This window comes from Anomaloglossus baeobatrachus, chromosome 5 (assembly GCF_048569485.1).
Source record: "Anomaloglossus baeobatrachus isolate aAnoBae1 chromosome 5, aAnoBae1.hap1, whole genome shotgun sequence".
NCBI classification, from domain to species: domain Eukaryota; kingdom Metazoa; phylum Chordata; class Amphibia; order Anura; family Aromobatidae; genus Anomaloglossus; species Anomaloglossus baeobatrachus.
This window is the reverse complement of record NC_134357.1, coordinates 52,661,183-52,681,252: the sequence shown is the minus strand read 5'-3', so window position 1 is coordinate 52,681,252 and position 20,070 is coordinate 52,661,183. Positions and strand designations below refer to the sequence as shown.

Sequence of the window (20,070 nt, the reverse complement as noted above, 5' to 3'; positions counted from 1 at the left end):
ATATGGACGAAGATATCAAAGGCGATAATATATTGCTGATTCCTATATTTATTTATTTTTACAAGCCTTCCAGGTTGTATACAATAGGCAGTTGTGTTTCTTTTCCTCCTCTTTCAGGTGCGTGTGTGTTTTCTGTAGGAGGTTGGGGTATGAGCAGGGTGGGGTGGGGTGACACTTAAGGGGCCTTTACACGCTGCGACATCGCTAACGATATATCGTCGTGGTCATGTCGTTAGTGACGCACATCCGGCGTCGTTAGTGACATCGCAGCGTGTGACACCAAGGAGCGACAATCGACGATCGCAAAAACATCAAAAATCGTTGATCGTTGACACGTCGCTCCTTTTCATAATATCGTTGGTGGTGCATGCCGCTGGTTGTTCGTCGTTCCTGCGGCAGCACACATCGCTATGTGTGACACCGCAGGAACGACGAACATCTCCTTACCTGCGTCCACCGGAAATGAGGAAGGAAGGAGGTGGGAGGCATGTCCTGGCCGCTCATCTCCTCCCCTCCTCTTCTATTGGCCGGCTGCTTAGTGATGCCGCAGTGACGTCGCTATGACGCCGAATGAACCTCCCCCTTGAAGGAGGGATTGTTCGGCGGTCACAGCGACGTCGCTGAACAGATATGTGCGTGTGACGCTGCCGTAGTGATAATGTTCGCTACGGCAGTGATCACTAAATGTTGCACGAACGACGGGGGCGGGTGCTATCGCTAGTGATGTCGCAGCGTGTAAAGCACCCTTTACTGTTCTAACATGGTTGGTGCATACTTTAATAGACTGGGGTGTATGGCAGATATGGAGACCACTGTTCGATGTATCATGTATCCAGGCAGGAGAGCAAAAGCCACTGACATGTGAAAGAGCCATAAAGCTTCTAGGGTATCATTTCTGATATTTGTAAAATTAAATTAGAGAAGACATTTTCTCTTTCTTTACCTAAATTAATGCGTCTGATGCTAAAAATCATTTTTGCAATTGGGTGTCATTCAAAAATTTGTAATGTTTTGCTTATACAGTCTTTTGTTTCTCTTGACATTCTACTTTGATGTATTCTGTGGTCATATGTCAACTAAGAGAGACAAAGGAGTTCCAAACATTCATCAGACAAATGCAATATATATGCATTATGCAAATAGCAGCCTCACTGATGGATTCTCAGTTAACTCATCTTGCAGCCAGCAATAGGCAGTGCAACATAGAGGCTATAGCAGGCAAATGGTGCAACATTTCTAATGGGACACTATTGCAAAAATGAGTTTTATCCACAATTACGTGTGTGTTTGTGTGTGTGTGTGTGTGTGTGTGCGTGTGTATATATATATATATATATATATATATATATTTTATTTTTATTTTTTTATTTATTTTTTTTAAACAAATGGTATTTTGGGCTGGAAATTATTAAATTATTTTGTGATAGATAATGATATTAGTGGAGAAAAGTTAAACTTGATAGAACTGTGTGGGTTTTTTTACCTTATGTACCAATGTAACTATTGAAAAGGTTTTATCACACAAGCAAGAAGATACTAAATTCAAAGTATTATATAAATAATAATTAAGTTATATATTATTATTTGCTATCAGTGAGGGTATGATTTTTTTTAAATAGGTTTTATCTAGGACGTTAAAAAAGGACATTTCTTTTCATGCTTTAATCAATAATGTCCACTAGAGGGCGCACAAAGACCAGCCTGTCTGCAAACTATCTATGCAACTCCTGTGTGCAAAGGACCTGGTAATAGACCTAGTGGGAGAATACATTTTTGTGATTTTATTCACATGGTAACATATCAGTATAAAAACATAGTGTAGGATAAAAATTGTAGAAATACAAATTGAGTAATACAATCTTACAAAAAAAGAAGAAAAAAGATGAGTTGTACGGATAAACAGCCCATTCCCCGCCACTGTCTACACCAGGATTATCCCAACATTTAGCAAAAAAAAAAAAATACATTCAATATTTAAAAATAAACAAACACAACAGTAATAAAACTGAAAGACTCATCTAATCCATCCTCAGTTCTGGAACCCTTGTTTCTATTGATATTTTGTTGCCAGCAGCTCTGATGACTGTGATCACTGTGTTACAATATATCCAGCTTGTATTATTTTTGCATTAGGCTTGTAATGAAAGGAGAATTTCTCAGCAGCAGATTGTGTGAATGTGAAGAAGAAGTGCATTTACATGACATCTCTGGGTAACAGGACACTTTATCCGGCCATTGTCCTGGGATTCATTATGTGAGGAGCTGGGGCTGGATGACAGATCAGCTCTACATAAACTCACTGCAGAACTGCGGATGATTGTACAGATCCGACCATAAAGAGAGCGGGGATGGGGTCTATAAAGAGGCATTAATATCCTCTGCATCTGCTGACAGCAGAGACCTCCAGCCCCCCGGACACCCCCCCCCCCCCTCACACCTCACTGTCTGCAGGCTCCGGTCCATGAGCTGTTCACTACACATCTAAGGTCACCAGTAATGAGCTGACTAATTTCATACATATTTTGACTTATACGAATATACTTGTACTAGATTACAAAATACAAAGCTAATATTATTATAATGATTATTATTTTATATATATATATATATTTATTTATTTAAACATATATTGTTTTGTTAACTAGTATATTCGTTTAGGTCAAACTATCTATAAAATCAATCAGCTTCATTATTGACTATGTATGTATCATAACTCAATTGTTAACAAAAAAAAACAAGAATAATTCAGTATTTTATTATAATTAAATTCAATATTTTCGTAATTATATATCATGTATGTATTGTTTATTATTTTTTTATTATTAGTATTTCTATTATTGTTTGTATTCAGGGGTGAAAATATATATACAAATAAGAGTCATCATCAGATGAATTATAATACACTAATTTTATTATTATTATTATATTATTATTATTATTTGTATTCAGGAGGGAAAATATCTACAAATAAGAAATTATAATTCAATAATAATAATAATTAACATAAATATGAACATTATTTAGTATTATTAGTATTATTTAATACTACTACTGCTACTACTAATATTAAACACAAGAACTATCCAAAGTACTATAGCAGGGCATAACATATTGTAAAACAAATAGGTAAATAACCCACCACAGGCATAATTCAGCAAAAAAAACTGAGAATTGTGGTTTAAGGGATAACAATAAATATTTTATTAACTGGCAAATACCATATTATAACACTCATAATTTGCATATGGAGAGCAGGGGTCAAAAAAGGTACCCTTTTTGACCCCTGCTCTCCATATGCAAATTATGAGTGTTATAATATGGTATTTGCCAGTTAATAAAATATTTATTGTTATCCCTTAAATCACAATTCTCTGTTTTTTTGCTGTACTACTAATATTAGTAATAATACATAACATAGATATCATCATTTCATCATCATTATTATTATTTAATACAGCTACTGATACTACTACTACTACTACTAATAATAATAATAATAATAATAATAATAATAATAATAAATAATAAAACATAATAAATTACATAAGTATAATTATTTTATTATTGCTGTTAATAATAATAATAATAATAATAACAGCAATAATAAAATAATTATACTTATGTAATTTTTTATGTTTTATTATTTTTTATTATTATTATTATTATTATTATTATTATTTGTATTCAGGAATGGAAATACCTACAAATAAGAATCGTCATCACATAAATTATATTACAACAGTCATGTACTATTGAAGTGCCCTTATAATACAGGATTTTTTAATTATTATTTTATTAAGATTATGTTGTTCATAATAATCATTGACCTAATTTTTAATAATCATATACTCATTGCTAGCAGTCTATGAAAAAGTCGCTGTACGCTGTAACTTCCTATGTGCTTTTATACTGTGCTAAAGCAATTCGAAATAATAAAAATAGTAACATTCAGAAAATGATAGAAATAATATTATTAACATGTGTAGCAAAAATCAAAGTATTATAATATTTATTTTATGGTGTTATATAGGAATTATTACTGATTACATATTACTCTGCAGTATTTAGTATTGTACAGTACTTTTATTATTTCTATAATTCTATATAGAAATAATAATATGGTACTAATAATGTATTAGGATAATGTAATATAATGTATTATCAATAATAGTAATAATAACAATAAACAATTGAGATTTTACTCTTTCTAGAGCCTCAGATATCATTAATAATTGTAAATATTATTTTTTTTTCTCTCCCGGTGCAGGAGAAACTCTTCTCTGTAGTCCATTCTATATAAATTCCATCCCCTTTTGAAGCATTGGCAATAAAGGCGACACTTAAATGTTGTTTTTTCCTTTATGTCTATTCCTGTTTCCCCTTTCCCTAATTCCTCCCTTATTTCCTGTATTTCTTGTATTAAAATTTGTAAAATGTTAATAAAAAAGATGCAAATAAATTCCATCCCCCTCCAGACTGCAGGACTCGGTGCAGAGAATTCCGGGCACAATCTCTGCTCAACAAGTGTCGGTGACAGCGATCAGTAGACACAGATCTGCTGATAGACTAGGGAAAAAAGGAATATAATATAATATAATATACTTCAAAATTGCAAATATATTATTTCATAGGTGATAACCATTTACTATCTGCACTGAATATGGGCAGACATTTGTAGAAGGCAGAAATATAGGAGCAGAAAAATAACTATCTGTAGATGCGAAGTGTGAGATGACCAGAGAGGCGCACAGCTCAGCACTGCACAGCACAGAACTGCACAGCTCAGCACTGCACAGCACAGAACTGCACAGCTCAGCACTGCACAGCACAGAACTGCACAGCTCAGCATTGCACAGCACAGAACTGCACAGCTCAGCACTGCACAGCATAGAACTGCACAGCACAGCTCAGCACTGCTCTTTCTCTCTTTATGGACCCTTTTTTTTTAATGGGCTTCCACACTTTAGGATTCATACTGTCTAATTAAAGGGACATTTGAAGAGTCGAGTTTTAGATTTGCGTCTTTCTATATGATAATTTATGCTGAGGATGATTATTATTACCATTATTACCATCATCAATTTTATATATATATATATATATATATATATATATATATATATACATATATATATATACATATATATATATAGATAGATAGATAGATAGATAGACAGATAGATAGATAGACAGACAGACAGACAGACAGACAGACAGACAGACAGATAGATAGATAGATAGACAGGCGGTATGTGTATATATATATATATATATATATATATATATATATATATATATATACATATACACACACACACACACGCACACACACATATAAAATTCGACTCCTCACATGTCCCTTTAATTTCACAGTGTAAATTATCATCATACCGTTATCCTAACACTTCACAAATATTCAACTTAAATCTATTGATTAAAAATCTATTAATTATAATTGTAATTAAAACACTTAACTCATCAGAATCAGAACATGGAAACAAAATAGTAGTTTGGAGGAGACATATAATATGGTTATATCCATCCAGATAGTACGTCACTGAGACAAAAAAAAATGCCTGATAACGTTACAGATATCCCGCACCTCCAGTGATCAGTTGTAATAGCAGAATTCTTGTGCATTAAATGAAAATTTGCAAATAATATATAATTGTGCGTCTCTGGGCTTCACAGCTGATCACAATGTGACCTGCAGCAGCGATGATGAGCAAAGTTTTATTATTGAAATTCATTATGTTCATACACGACAAAAAATGGATACGAATATGTCAGGAAATAATTTAATTAATAATACTAGCATGGTCCATAGTTTCCCTGTAGGTTGTGTTTACAAAATAGAACGGATTGAGAAGCCTGAAAACAGAAGAGAGCGAGCAATAAGATTACAATAAATAAATATATAGAAGATAGATCGATGGATGTATGTATGAATAGATCGATTTGTAATGTGCCCCTTTAATCCTGCAGCTGTTTGTGTGGTGTATATAGTGTGTACACCCTGTGTGTATAATGGGGCAGGGGTTGGGAGGGAGCTGAGGACCTTGTCATTTCAGGACTATATTAATGGCAGCAGTTTGTCACTCTGGGCAATCAGGACAGGTCACATCCCATCATTTCTCATTCATCCTAGAAGACAGGCCCTCTCCTGTATCCACATATAACTCTCTCCATGTGGAGGGTCTCAGCACATAATAATATATCCAGGAGGGAGAGGGGTTTTCAGACTTTATACAATGGAAGCCTGAAAACAAAAGCTTCGGTGATGAGAACACATTGTGGTGTGTGACGGCTGGATGCACAATCTGCATTTACTGTCTTCATTGTGTCCTGCCTGTACAGACCTCCAGTGTGTAGAGACCTCCAATGTGTGCAGACCTCCAATGTGTGCAGACCTCCAATGTGTCCTGCTTGTACAGACCTCCAGTGTGTAGAGACCTCCAATGTGTCCTGCTTGTACAGACCTCCAGTGTGTAGAGACCTCCAATGTATGCAGACCTCCAATGTGTCCTGCCTGTACAGAACTCGAATGTGTGCAGACCTCCAGTGTGTCCTGCTTGTACAGAACTCGAATGTGTGCAGACCTCCAGTGTGTGCAGACCTCCAATGTGACCTGCCTGTACAGAACTCCAGTGTGTGCAGACCTCCAGTGTGTGCAGACCTCCAATGTGACCTGCCTGTACAGAACTCGAATATGTGCAGACCTCCAATGTGTGCAGACCTCCAGTGTGTGCAGACCTCCAGTGTGTGCAGACCTCCAATGTGTCCTGCCTGTAGAGAACTCGAATGTGTGCAGACCTCCAGTGTGTGCAGACCTCCAATGTGTCCTGCCTGTACAGAACTCCAGTGTGTGCAGACCTCCAGTGTGTGCAGACCTCCAATGTGTCCTGCCTGTACAGACCTCCAATGTGTCCTGCCTGTACAGAACTCCAGTGTGTGCAGACCTCCAGTGTGTGCAGACCTCCAATGTGTGCAGACCTCCAATGTGTCCTGCCTGTACAGAACTCCAGTGTGTGCAGACCTCCAGTGTGTGCAGACCTCCAATGTGTGCAGACCTCCAATGTGTGCAGACCTCCAATGTGTCCAGACCTCCAATGTGTCGTGCGTGTACAAAACTCCAGTGTATTTAGACCTCCAATGTGTTCTGCCTGTACTTACCTCAAATGTGTTTAGACCTCCAATGTGCGCTGGGAGCATCCTTCATCTGCTGCTCACCCGCTCCCTGCAGAAGAGGCAGAAGTCGCATCGTGGAGTCTCCAAGTGTTTGTAGTTTCAAATGTCGCCATAAGTAATGTAAAACATATTTGCAAAGTGATAAAAAAAATCTAATAGATAAAATAATTTCTGTATGTCAGAACTACAATACAATACAATACAACCGGTATAATCAATATTACTACTAGTAATAAGAGTTATAATGGAATACAAATAATAATGCAACCAAACTACTACTAAAAAGGCTAAGATATGTTATGCAACAGTAAATAAATAAAATAAATAGTAAATTCCACCAGTAACAAAACGAACACCAACATAAGTAACACTAAACAATTATATACCATCTATGTATAGACAGAATAATACAAATAAAGAACACAATCTGCAATATTACCACGAATAATGACCCCACTACTTGTAATAATACATTTCGATTTTGGCTGTGGACTCCACATCGATGCTACAAGTTGTAGCTGTTTGGGATAATTGAGCACAATGAGGTCCAGTGGAGATATATTTGCTCCTGGTGATTTATATATCCCACTATATATACTGGGCTGCTGCTTCTCTGTGGATAATTATTTACCATATATCACTGTAATAGATGCAGTATTATTGTACTTTATATTTTGCCTTTTAACTAAGACAAATTAATCGTCAGCCTATAATGACCCTCACATCTCCATCCCCCTGTGATGAGATCCAGGGCTATATATTCCTTTTTAAAGCCAGAGCCTCACTAAACTCTCATTGAATGGGATTTATTTAGTGGCTGGAGAGATAAATCAGTGTGTGGATTTACAGCCATGTAAAGCACCTGACTTTATCATTTAGTCGGGCTGTGACGTGGATGCAGAGCAGGGCTGGGCTGTGGTGGCCAATCAGGGGCTGGGCTGTGGTGGCCAATCAGGGGCTGGGCTGTGGTGGCCAATCAGGGTCTGAGGCTGGCAGGTGTCTGGCCAGTTATCAGAGCTCCAGGATGACTGGGTGCAGTGGGATGTGCTGGGCTCAGGCTGGGGACACGCAGCTCCTCCAGGATCCATACTGAGCACCCAGCAGCAGCAGCAGCAGGGATCCATACACTGGGCTGGATGCTGCTGGCTGATCATTGCTCCACAGACACCAGTGGAAATCCACAGAAAGTCCCCCTGGAGACTGCAGGACTGGTTTGCTCTCAGGCTGAGGCAGCTCTGGATGCTCCATCCCAATGTTAGCTGTGGGGCAGATGGATACTAACAGACAGAGTGCCTTCGTGCTGAGCAGTGCCCCCCTGGCAGCCCTGCACAACATGGCAGAGATGAAGACCACCCTGTTCCCTTATGCCTTGCAGAATCCTAACTTCAAAGCCCCAAACTTGTCCTCCCTCAGCGCACAGTTCCCCCTGGGGACGCCCCATGGGATTAGTGACATTCTCAGCAGACCCCTGGGCGCCGCTCTGGGGGCATCGGGCAACCTGCTCTCCAGCCTGCCGCGTATTAACGGACTCGCCACCTCCACGGGGATGTACTTTAACCCAGCAGCGGTGTCCAGATACCCCAAACCACTGGCCGAGCTGCCAGGGAGACCCCCCATATTCTGGCCCGGAGTTATGCAGACTTCTCCATGGAGGGACCCCAGGCTGACCTGTCCCAGTAAGTACCCCCTCCACTGCCTCATCTCTACTGCATGATGATCATAAGAATATATGGAAAATTACACTTCTGTAACATTATCATCTCAAAATAAATATATGTTCTTACTATTAATGTGCATCATTCATAATAACTACAGTATATGCTGTATATTACACTATATCCTACACTATATGCTGTATATTACACTATATCCTACAGTATATGCTGTATATTACACTATATCCTACAGTATATGCTGTATATTACACTATATCCTACAGTATATGCTATATCTTACAATATATGCTGTATATTACACTATATCCTACAGTATATGCTGTATATTACACTATATCCTACAGTATATGCTGTATATTACACTATATCCTACAGTATATGCTGTATATTACAGTATATCCTACAATATATGCTGTATATTACACTATATCCTACAGTAAATGCTGTATATTATACTATATCCTACAGTATATGCTGTATATTACACTATATCCTACAGTATATGCTGTATATTACAGTATATCCTACAATATATGCTGTATATTACACTATATCCTACAATATATGCTGTATATTACACTATATCCTACAGTATATGCTGTATATTACACTATATCTTACAGTATATGATGTATATTACACTATATCCTACAATATATGCTGTATATTACACTATATCCTACAATATATGCTGTATATTACACTATATACTACAGTATATGCTGTATATTACACTATATCCTACAGTATATGCTGTATATTACACTATATCCTACAGTATATGCTGTATATTACACTATATCCTACAGTATATGATGTATATTACACTATATCCTACAGTATATGATGTATATTACACTATATCCTACAATATATGCTGTATATTACACTATATTCTACAGTATATGCTGTATATTACATTATGTCCACAATATACACTATATCCCACAATATATACTGTATATTACACTATATCCCACAATATATGTTGTATATTACATTATATCCACATTATACACTATATCCCACAATATATACTGTATATTACACTATATCCCACAATATACACTATATACCGCAATATATGATGTCTATTACACTATATCCCACAATATACACTATATACCACACTATATGATGTCTATTACACTATATCCCACAATATATACTGTATATTTCATTTATATCCCACAATGCATGCCCTATATTACACTATATACCACAATATATACTATATATTATAGTGTAAATCATAATATATACTATATATTATAGTGTAAATCACAATATATACTATATATTAACTATACATAAAATATTCTGTATATTACACTATATACCACAATATATGCTGTATTTTACACTATATATTAGTGTAAACCACAATAAATGCATTACATTATATACCACACTATATAATAAACTATATACCACAATATATGCTGTTTATTATACTATATATTACAATCTACACTATACAATATATTATACTATAATCCCACGATATCCACTATATATTACACTATATCCTACAAAATATACACTATATATTATACGATATATCACAATTTACAATATACTATATATTACACTATATTCAACAATATCACAATGTATACCACAATATACACTTTATATTACACTATATCCCACAATATATACTATATATTACACTATATGCCACAATATACATTACATATTACAGTACAGCCCACAATATATACTATATATTACACTATATCCCACAATATATACTATTACACTATATCCCACTATATATACTATATATTACACTATATCCCACTATATATATACTATATATTACAGTATATCCCACTATATATACTATATATTACACTATATCCCACTATATATACTATATATTACAGTATATCCCACTATATATACTATTTATTACAGTATATCCCACTATATATACTATATATTACACTATATCCCACTATATATACTATATATTACAGTATATCCCACTATATATACTATATATTACACTATATCCCACTATATATACTATATATTACAATATATCCCTCTATATATTATATATTACACTATATCCCACTATATATATACTATATATTACACTATATCCCTCTATATATACTATATATTACACTATATCCCTCTATATATTATATATTACACTATATCCCTCTATATATTATATATTACACTATATCCCACAATATACACTACATATTACACTATAGCTCACAATATATACTATAAATTACAGTATACACCACAATGTGTGCTATAGAGTTAATAAATATAATATATATATTTGCTCCTAGATATTAGAAGCTTGAGTAACATTATTATTCCCAGTGTCCCCATGTTCGGGGATTACTTGTTATCACACATGTTGCTGCATGATAAGTAGTAAAATATTTTCCAAGCTGCTTATTCGGAAAATGATGTTAGTGTGGTGGCTTTGCTGCTGCTGTGGTACTACAACCCCCAGCAGACCCTGATGTCTGTCCAGTGGACTAAATCTTGTTACTGGTGATATCTTTAGCACAAGCCGGGATGGTGCTGGACAAAGACGGCAAGAAGAAGCACTCCAGACCCACCTTCTCAGGGCAGCAGATATTTGCACTGGAGAAAACCTTTGAACAAACCAAATACCTGGCAGGACCAGAACGAGCAAGACTGGCATATTCCCTGGGCATGACCGAGTCTCAGGTGAAGGTGAGGACCGGCCCCATCATTACACTGCTGATACTGCCACACACACTCATATTGGAAGATACACACTGCACACTATAGATGTTTGCATCAGCAACTTTATATATGCAAGACAGTGAGATTCTAAACTTCTGCTTTCAAAGTATAATGCATACTATACTATATAAACTATTATAAAAATAGGTAAATTAAGTTTATGCAAATATAGTGTATAATTTTACCATAAGACTTACATTTATCAATATATTTATCATAGTGTGTGCGTGTTGTATAAATAAAAATATATAGGTAGTACCAGCACCATGGTAAAGTGGTTCCAGAGCCTCACTGGCAAAAGTCAAACTATTAAGATACAAATTAATAAATGGAAATAGCTTGGTGTGCTGCATGCATATATCATATTATATATATATATATATATAGTGTGTGTGTATATATATATATATATATATATATATATACACATATATATATACACACACATGCATATATATATATATATATATATATATATATATGATGTGTATATATATTATATATATTATATATATATATATGTGTGTGTATATATATATATATATATATATATATATATATATAATGTGTGTATATATATATATATATATATATATATATATATACACACATATATATATATATATACACACACACATGCATATATATATATATATATATATATGATGTGTATATATATATATTATATATATATTATATATATATGTGTGTGTATATATATATATATATATATATAAATCTCTTTAGTTTCCTTAATACATTATATATAATAATGTAGTAATTATGTATTTAGTATAGCAGTTATAGAGTCTGTAGTAGTGTTTTGTATGAATGTGTAAATATATCTATGCAGTACTAAATATAATGTTACTATTATACATAGTAATATTATACATGTATATAATAATTCACTATACATAGTGTAATAATACTTTTATAGATTGTAGTAAATATAGATTTATTTTATATAAATAGAAAGTTTTTATCTAGTTATATTATAACAAGTTCTGCTTCTCATTTTGTGGTGCTGTACAACGATCATACAAATGCACTGTTTATAGGAGCATAATAATAATAATAATAATAATAATAATAATAATAATGACAATATAATATTACTGAGCAGGTTTTGCTTTATAACATCTATTGGACATGATTAGCATGAAGTGCTCCTGATAGGAGTAATAATTATAAATGACAAGTCTATTACAGACGATGACAAATCACTGAGCTGTCACTTTTATTCTACATTTCAATTACAACCTTGTTGCCATTTTTACTTCACAGTTGTGTTAATTTAATGGGAAGGGGAGATTTAATTTAACTTGTTGTTTTATTTGAATTGCAGTTTTTGTTGCAAAAAATAAAATTAAATTATCTATAATAAAAAACAAACAAACACGATCTGTCACCAAATATACTATAATAACAGTAGCAATATTATTACTATCACCATACAATGTACTGTATATAACAATGCCTACAGCCCAGCACCCTTTGTGACAAGCTGCAGTGCTGGGGACACCTGTGGACCGAATTACTAGATTTTAAGCACAACAGTTACTTTTCCTAGAATTCTAATTCACTGTGTACTGGATATAAAGAAGAAATTGCACTATACATCCCGATAGTGGATATAGTTTGTCTACTTAGAAGAACTTAAGTCTAAATATCTTGATAAATGTAAGTGATTGTAATTTGTTCTTAATATGTGGATTACTGTATCCATGTGGGCTCAGTGCCTACAATATAATACATATAAATATATAGGCACTTACTAAAGATACAGTATAATGCAGCACTGGGCTAGTTATTTGCCTCAATAATTTAAGTAGCAAAAGTAGAGCGATTGGTAGGTTAATATATAATGTAAATGGACTTTTATATTTTGTTACAGATAAAAACATAATAGTTGCACAAAATGTGCTACTAAAAAAAAATACAGTAATGTAAATGTAATGCAATTTATTTTACTTATTCACTATAAGAATTTGTCAAACTTCTTAAATGTTTGACAATTTTTTTTTTAAGATTGCTTCATAATTTTGCTTTTATATATATATATATATATATATGTATATATATATATATGTATATATATATATTAGTTAGAACTGGAACTTTTTTTTAGATGTATCTGATTTTACATAAAAAAATCTCTCGTGTATCCACAAACAAAAACAAAAGAAACAAATAAGTAAATAATTATAAGTAACACTATGATTTATGTAAATTGTAGATACTGATTTTTTTTTTTATCACTACTATCTTGAATATGTTATGGCCTATTGCAATAGTCAGTGCAGTATATTTAATACTCTAGGTGTTGTAATAAGTGTAATGTAAAACTATACAGTTCACAGAGAAAAGTCATGAAGGTATGACTTAAAAAAGCAGCATGTACAAGTATACTTTAGAAATTGCATATACTATAGATATAATGTGTGCTAGTCATATATATATATATATATATATATATATATATGTATATATATATATATATATATATATATATATGTATATATTTATATACACACACACACACACACACACACATATACATACATTCTACATGATGCTCTTAAGGTGCAGTTAGTGACTATATAAATGATTGTATATATATAAATATTTACTTATATTTTATATATATATATATATATATATATATATATATATATATATATATATATGCAAATAAATCTGAACACTTCACAGCAATTACCGGTGAGTGCCGTTCCTTTTTTCTTCCTTTGCTTAATATATATATATATATATATATATATATATATATATATATATATATATATATGCAATCATTTATATATTTAGAAGGTCACTAACTGCACCGAAAGGGCATCATTTAGAATATGTAAGGGTATCATATAGAATACGTGTGTGTGTGTATTTACATACACATACACACACACACACACACACACACACACATTCTATGATACCCTTACAGTGCAGTTGGTGACAGTATAAATTATTATACGAGTTTTCCCCTCATACTTTTTTTTATCAACTTTTTATTTTTTTTAAATTTTGTTTGAAATATTTTACAACAAAAAAAAAAATAGTTACACAAATAAAGGGAACATTTCCCAGGTATGCACTCAAATACAAAATACAGTATATAATAAATATACTAGAGATCAAATGAGGGAGAAGCAGATCCCCCTTATACTTTTGTTTCCACTTTGCACTAATCGTATACACAATGTGTAAGGTTTTCCTTGTAGAACATACATGGCCCTTACAGAGAGTATGTAGAGGTCACTGGTAGCAGCAGTACACACACACACACACACACACACACACACACACACACACACACACACACACACACACACTTTATGTTTGGTGATTGTCCTGGTTTTGGGGTCTCATGGCTGATTTTCCTTCTTTTTGTAGGTTTGGTTCCAGAATCGCAGGACAAAGTGGAGGAAGAGACACGCAGCAGAGATGGCCTCAGCCAAGAAGAAGCACGACTCTGAGACGGAGAAGATGAAGGAGAGCTCCGACAATGAGGACGATGATGAGTACAACAAACCCCTGGACCCCAACTCAGATGATGAGAAAATCTCCAGGTTGTTGAAAAAGCACAAAAACACAAACTTAAATCTGCTGAGTCCATGCAGCAATAACTCGGACACCTTGTGATCCTCTCCCCCAGAGACTGCACATTTACTTTCCCTCCTACCTCCCCTAAACCCAGAAGACCGCACCTCGTTCTTTCCTGGTTCCTTCTTCCTCCTCCAGAGCTTGAACCTTTTACTTCCCACTGCAGGGGCAATCCAGCCTGCACCTCTCCCATCCCCTCCCCCCCCAGGACCCCACATCCACAGAGGGGGCCTCCCCTTCCCCCAAGACCCGACATCCACAGATGGGACCTCCTCCCCACAGGACCCCACATACACAGAGGGGACCTCTCCCCCCAGGACCCCATATTCACAGAGGGCGCCTCCTCCCCCAAGGACCCCACATCCACAGAGGGGGCATCCTCCCCCCACCAGGACCCCACATCCACAGAGAAGGCCTCCTCCCCCAGGACCCCATATCCACAGAGAAGGCCTCCTCCCCCAGGACCCCATATTGACAGAGAAGGCCTCCTCCCCCAGGACCCCATATCTACAGAGGGGGACTCCTCCCCCCATAACCTTACAACCACAGAGAGGGCCTTCTCCCCCCCCAGGGCCTCACATCCATAAAGGGGGCCTCCTCCTTCCAGGACCCCTCCATCCACAGAGGGGCCCTCCCCCCAGATTCCCACATCCACAGAGGGGCCCTCCTCTTCATTGCCTTCTTCTCAACCTCTTCTCCCAAGTGCTGCAGCTCGTCTTTTCCCTCCTCCTCCCAGGAACCTTTTTTAAAAGCGCTTTACCAGCTGAGATGACCAGGGTATTCACATTATAAATAAGAGTTGTATGTGTATGTAAGTGCTATGTGTTGTACAGACTAAATTGTATGTTGAGATGTATATATATTTTTTACAAAATAAGTTATAAAAATCTTATCGCTTGTGTAAATTAGACTGAAAAAGGACTTTGAATCATTCCCTGTCAGGGGATAGAAGGGTTAAATAATCCACATCACCCTTCCATTCTCCCCACGCCATTCTATTATTACACCGCCCCTATATAAAAAAAAATACTTTTTTGTTACTTTTTTGTACAGATTTTCCTGTCACTTTGTACATAGGAAATGATAGACTTTTTCTGGTGTGTTATTTTCCAACGCAATAAAATAAAGCTCTTTGCATTTCTCTCAAGTCCTCCCCCCAAAAAAGGCCTGCACCCCAAAACCTGCCAAAAAATACAGTGACAGGAAAAAAACAAAACTGAATCATTGATTTTGACGTTAGATTAAAATATTGTGCTCCAGTTACTGGAAAAAACAACTTTGTATATTAAAAATAAATTATTTAACAACTTATCCAGAGATTGTCACCTCCTGTTCTGCTTATACCGTGTAACTATGAAATGCTCCTCAGGTTCTTAATTGTATCAATAAGTAATGATAAGTAGAGGCAGATTTTACAATTTATCTGTAGTGATAATTTCTAATTATGTGCTAAATGGGTAGAAAGACAAAAAGACAGAGATGGATAGATGATAGAGATAGAAGGATGGTCGACATATATTTTCCAGATTGAATACGTGCATGTCTCATACATATAATCCTCAATTTCATATGCAATTTTTCAAGACATTCTCTGTGGTTGCTGAACATGAACTGGAAAAGGTTTTTTTTTCTTTGCTTGTGAGATGTAGACTTTTGTGCTGTGAATTATATGCTTCTAGAGATATATTTAAACATGGCAGGCGTGTTGCATGAACGTGTATATATATATATATATATATATATAATATGTGTATATATATATATTAAAATAATATATTTTGAAAAAAAAGATAAATCAGATGTCTACACATAATATATATATATATATATATATATATATATATATATATTATCATTCATTTTTTAATATATCATCTTATTCTTTAATAGCTAATATATAAAATATATAGTTTTTATAAAAAAATATAAATATTTATACGATATATATAATAAAAATCGAATGATAAGTTAATACATTATATATAATTTATCAGTTTGTATTATATATAATAAATATATGTATATATATATATATACACTCACACACATTATATACACACAATATATATATATATATATATATATATATATATACACACACACATATATATATACACAAATATATATATATATATATTGTGTACATATGTGTGTGTGTATATATATATATATATATATATATATATATATACACACACACACACTATATATATATATATATATATATATATATATATATATATATTACAGAAGATATAAAGGTAAACCTATTTGACAGCAATATATACATATATAAGAATACAATATATATAAAATAATGAAAAAAGATAATTTATATATATATATATATATATATATATATAACTTTTTTTTATTATATGTGATATATATGACATATATAATTAAAGAATAAATCATATATATATATATATATAAAATGTATATTTTTTTTATTATATATTACATACACACACACTTTTATATTTTATTATTCTTTTTTTAATTACAAATAATAATATATACTGTTGTCAAGTAGTTTTACTTTTATATCATATGTATTATATGACCATAGTCAATTAGGTTTACTTTTTATCTAAATACTTCCAATATATGCTATATTGTATATGTACTATGTGTGCATGTAGGTTTGGGTTGGTCTATAGGTGAACAGATGAAGCCTCTGTGGATCAAATTCGTGAACAACGGGTTAGGAAATAATGCAATTAGCAAAACAGTGGGCCCCCAGAATTAACATATTTGTAGGTCCCTCCATACCTCTCTCCGGGTATGTGATGTGCCAGCATATGAGATCTTATATATATATATATATATATATATATATACAGACATACATACATACATACATACAGTGTGTATATATATATATATATATATATATATATTATATATTATGGACAAGCTATATTATATACTAATTGGCTATGGTGATACTATATATTTTGTAAAATTAATTGACCATATTCGCACATTGCAGAATAGTTGCAGAATTTTTTTTTTTTTTGCAGATTTTTGCATCCATGTGCTTGAAAAGTTTTATTAATTTCTGCAACAAATCTGACATGTGTAATATTGACAAAGCCAGCAGTGTGGACACAGCTGACAGGGATGTCAGTCATAAATGGGGGGAACCTTACTGTCTGTTCCTGCCAAGAATCTGACTGAACTTCTAACAGCCATGTTCGAGTAATCTCAACATGAAAGGCAGCCTGGCTGCTAAGTATTATCACATATGACACAAGTAATATCAGGATATTGATCACAGTGACTGTATAGTGAATACACAGTATACTGTATATAGTAAAGACTTCAGTTCTAGTGAATAATGAAGCACCTGAATATACCAAAAGCAAGGAAAACACTAAATCTATAGTTCATAGTAATAAACGTTGACGATTCCTAGTCTTTATGTATAATAAATGTATCAATATATTGGGAAGAACAAGACACTGCGCATTGTGAAGATAATATAGGATGTTGTTTATGATACAAGTTTTTATTATTGGAGACTTTAGATTCCGCATCTGAAAGAAGAGATTAATTTGCTGGTTGTATCAGTATTTATATTTATATAATATTGGGCACATTCATCTGTGTGGTCTGAGCCAAACTTCTGTCCGTTCTGATGTCCTTCACTCCTTCCAGCACCGAATCCTCCATAAATGGCTGATGTATAATATTTACTGCAGCAAAATAGTAATATCAGTCTTTTTTTCAGCATACAAATACACATGCATGCTGAGTTTTTTTTTTTGCTCAGATTTAGATTTTTTTCCCTTAAGTACTATATATATATATGCAATAAGCCATGATATGGATATATAAATTATACAATTTTATCGATAAGATTTTTTTTTGAGAAACTGAAGTCAGTAGATTTCTACTGACTCCAACCAAAAAACTGATTCCGACTCCAGAGCCCTGGTGTTAACAAAATAATAATTGTGCAATGTGTATGTGATGTGTGCCGAATTCATAAACAGTACATAATCACGTGAATTTGGAAAGCACTTTACCAAACGCATCTACAGAGATCAGATTTTCTTGCATTGATCTAGCAGAGGTTATCAGTTTATGTTGTAGATACAATATAATATTTGTTGCCTTTTTGCGAAAATATTGAGCACAGATATGTGAACTAGAGGAACAAAAGGGAGAATTTATTAACATATTTGCACCACTTTTGTGGCGCTTACCATATTTGCATTAAAATCTGATTTTTTTTTAATTATATACTGTATATACAGCTCTGGCAAAAATTAAGAGATTTTCTCTTTATAGGTATATTTGAGTAAAATGTAAATTGATTTTTTTTATTCTATAAACTACTGACAACGTCTCCGGATTTCCAAACAATAAATTTTGTGTTTATTTTCTGAAAATGAGAAATGGTCCAAATAAATAACAAAACAATGCATTGCTTTCAGACCTCAAATAATGCAAAGAAAACAAGTTCATAATCATTTAGAAACAACAATACTAATAATGTATTACCTCAGGAAGAGATCAGAAATCAATATTTTGTGGAATAACCATGATTTTTAATCCCAGCTTTCATGCGTCCTGGCTGCTTTCCACCAGTCTATCACACTGCTTATGGGTGACCCTATGCCACTCCTGGTGCAAAAATGTAAGCAATTCTTTGTTTTGTGGCTTGTGACTATCCATGTTCCTCTTGATTACATTCCAGAGGTTTTCAATGGGGTTCAGGTCTGGAGATTGGGCTGGTTATGACAGGGTGATTTTGATGTGGTGGTCCTTCATCCACACATTGATTGACCTAGCTGTGTGGCATGGTGCATTGTCCTGCTGGAAAAAA

At 33.8% G+C, this 20,070-nt stretch overlaps 1 protein-coding gene across 1 annotated transcript; it reads left to right on the top strand.

Moving 5' to 3' along the window:
• The first annotated feature begins 8,215 nt into the window (after positions 1-8,215).
• Positions 8,216-16,544, top strand: NKX6-2 (NK6 homeobox 2). The gene is made up of 3 exons (XM_075352262.1): positions 8,216-8,864; positions 11,404-11,576; positions 15,024-16,544. The coding sequence occupies exons 1-3, from the start codon at positions 8,441-8,443 to the stop codon at positions 15,270-15,272; spliced, it is 846 nt and encodes a 281-aa protein (XP_075208377.1). The 5' UTR covers positions 8,216-8,440; the 3' UTR covers positions 15,273-16,544.
• The last annotated feature ends 3,526 nt before the right edge of the window (positions 16,545-20,070 follow it).

Excerpts from the sequence above, each read along its gene's own strand:
- NKX6-2 (XM_075352262.1), top strand. The coding sequence starts at position 8,441 with ATGTTAGCTGTGGGGCAGATGGATACTAACAGACAGAGTGCCTTCGTG. Across the intron at positions 8,865-11,403 it reads CCCCAGGCTGACCTGTCCCA|CACAAGCCGGGATGGTGCTG; the intron begins GTAAGTACCCCC and ends TGATATCTTTAG. Across the intron at positions 11,577-15,023 it reads TGACCGAGTCTCAGGTGAAG|GTTTGGTTCCAGAATCGCAG; the intron begins GTGAGGACCGGC and ends TTCTTTTTGTAG.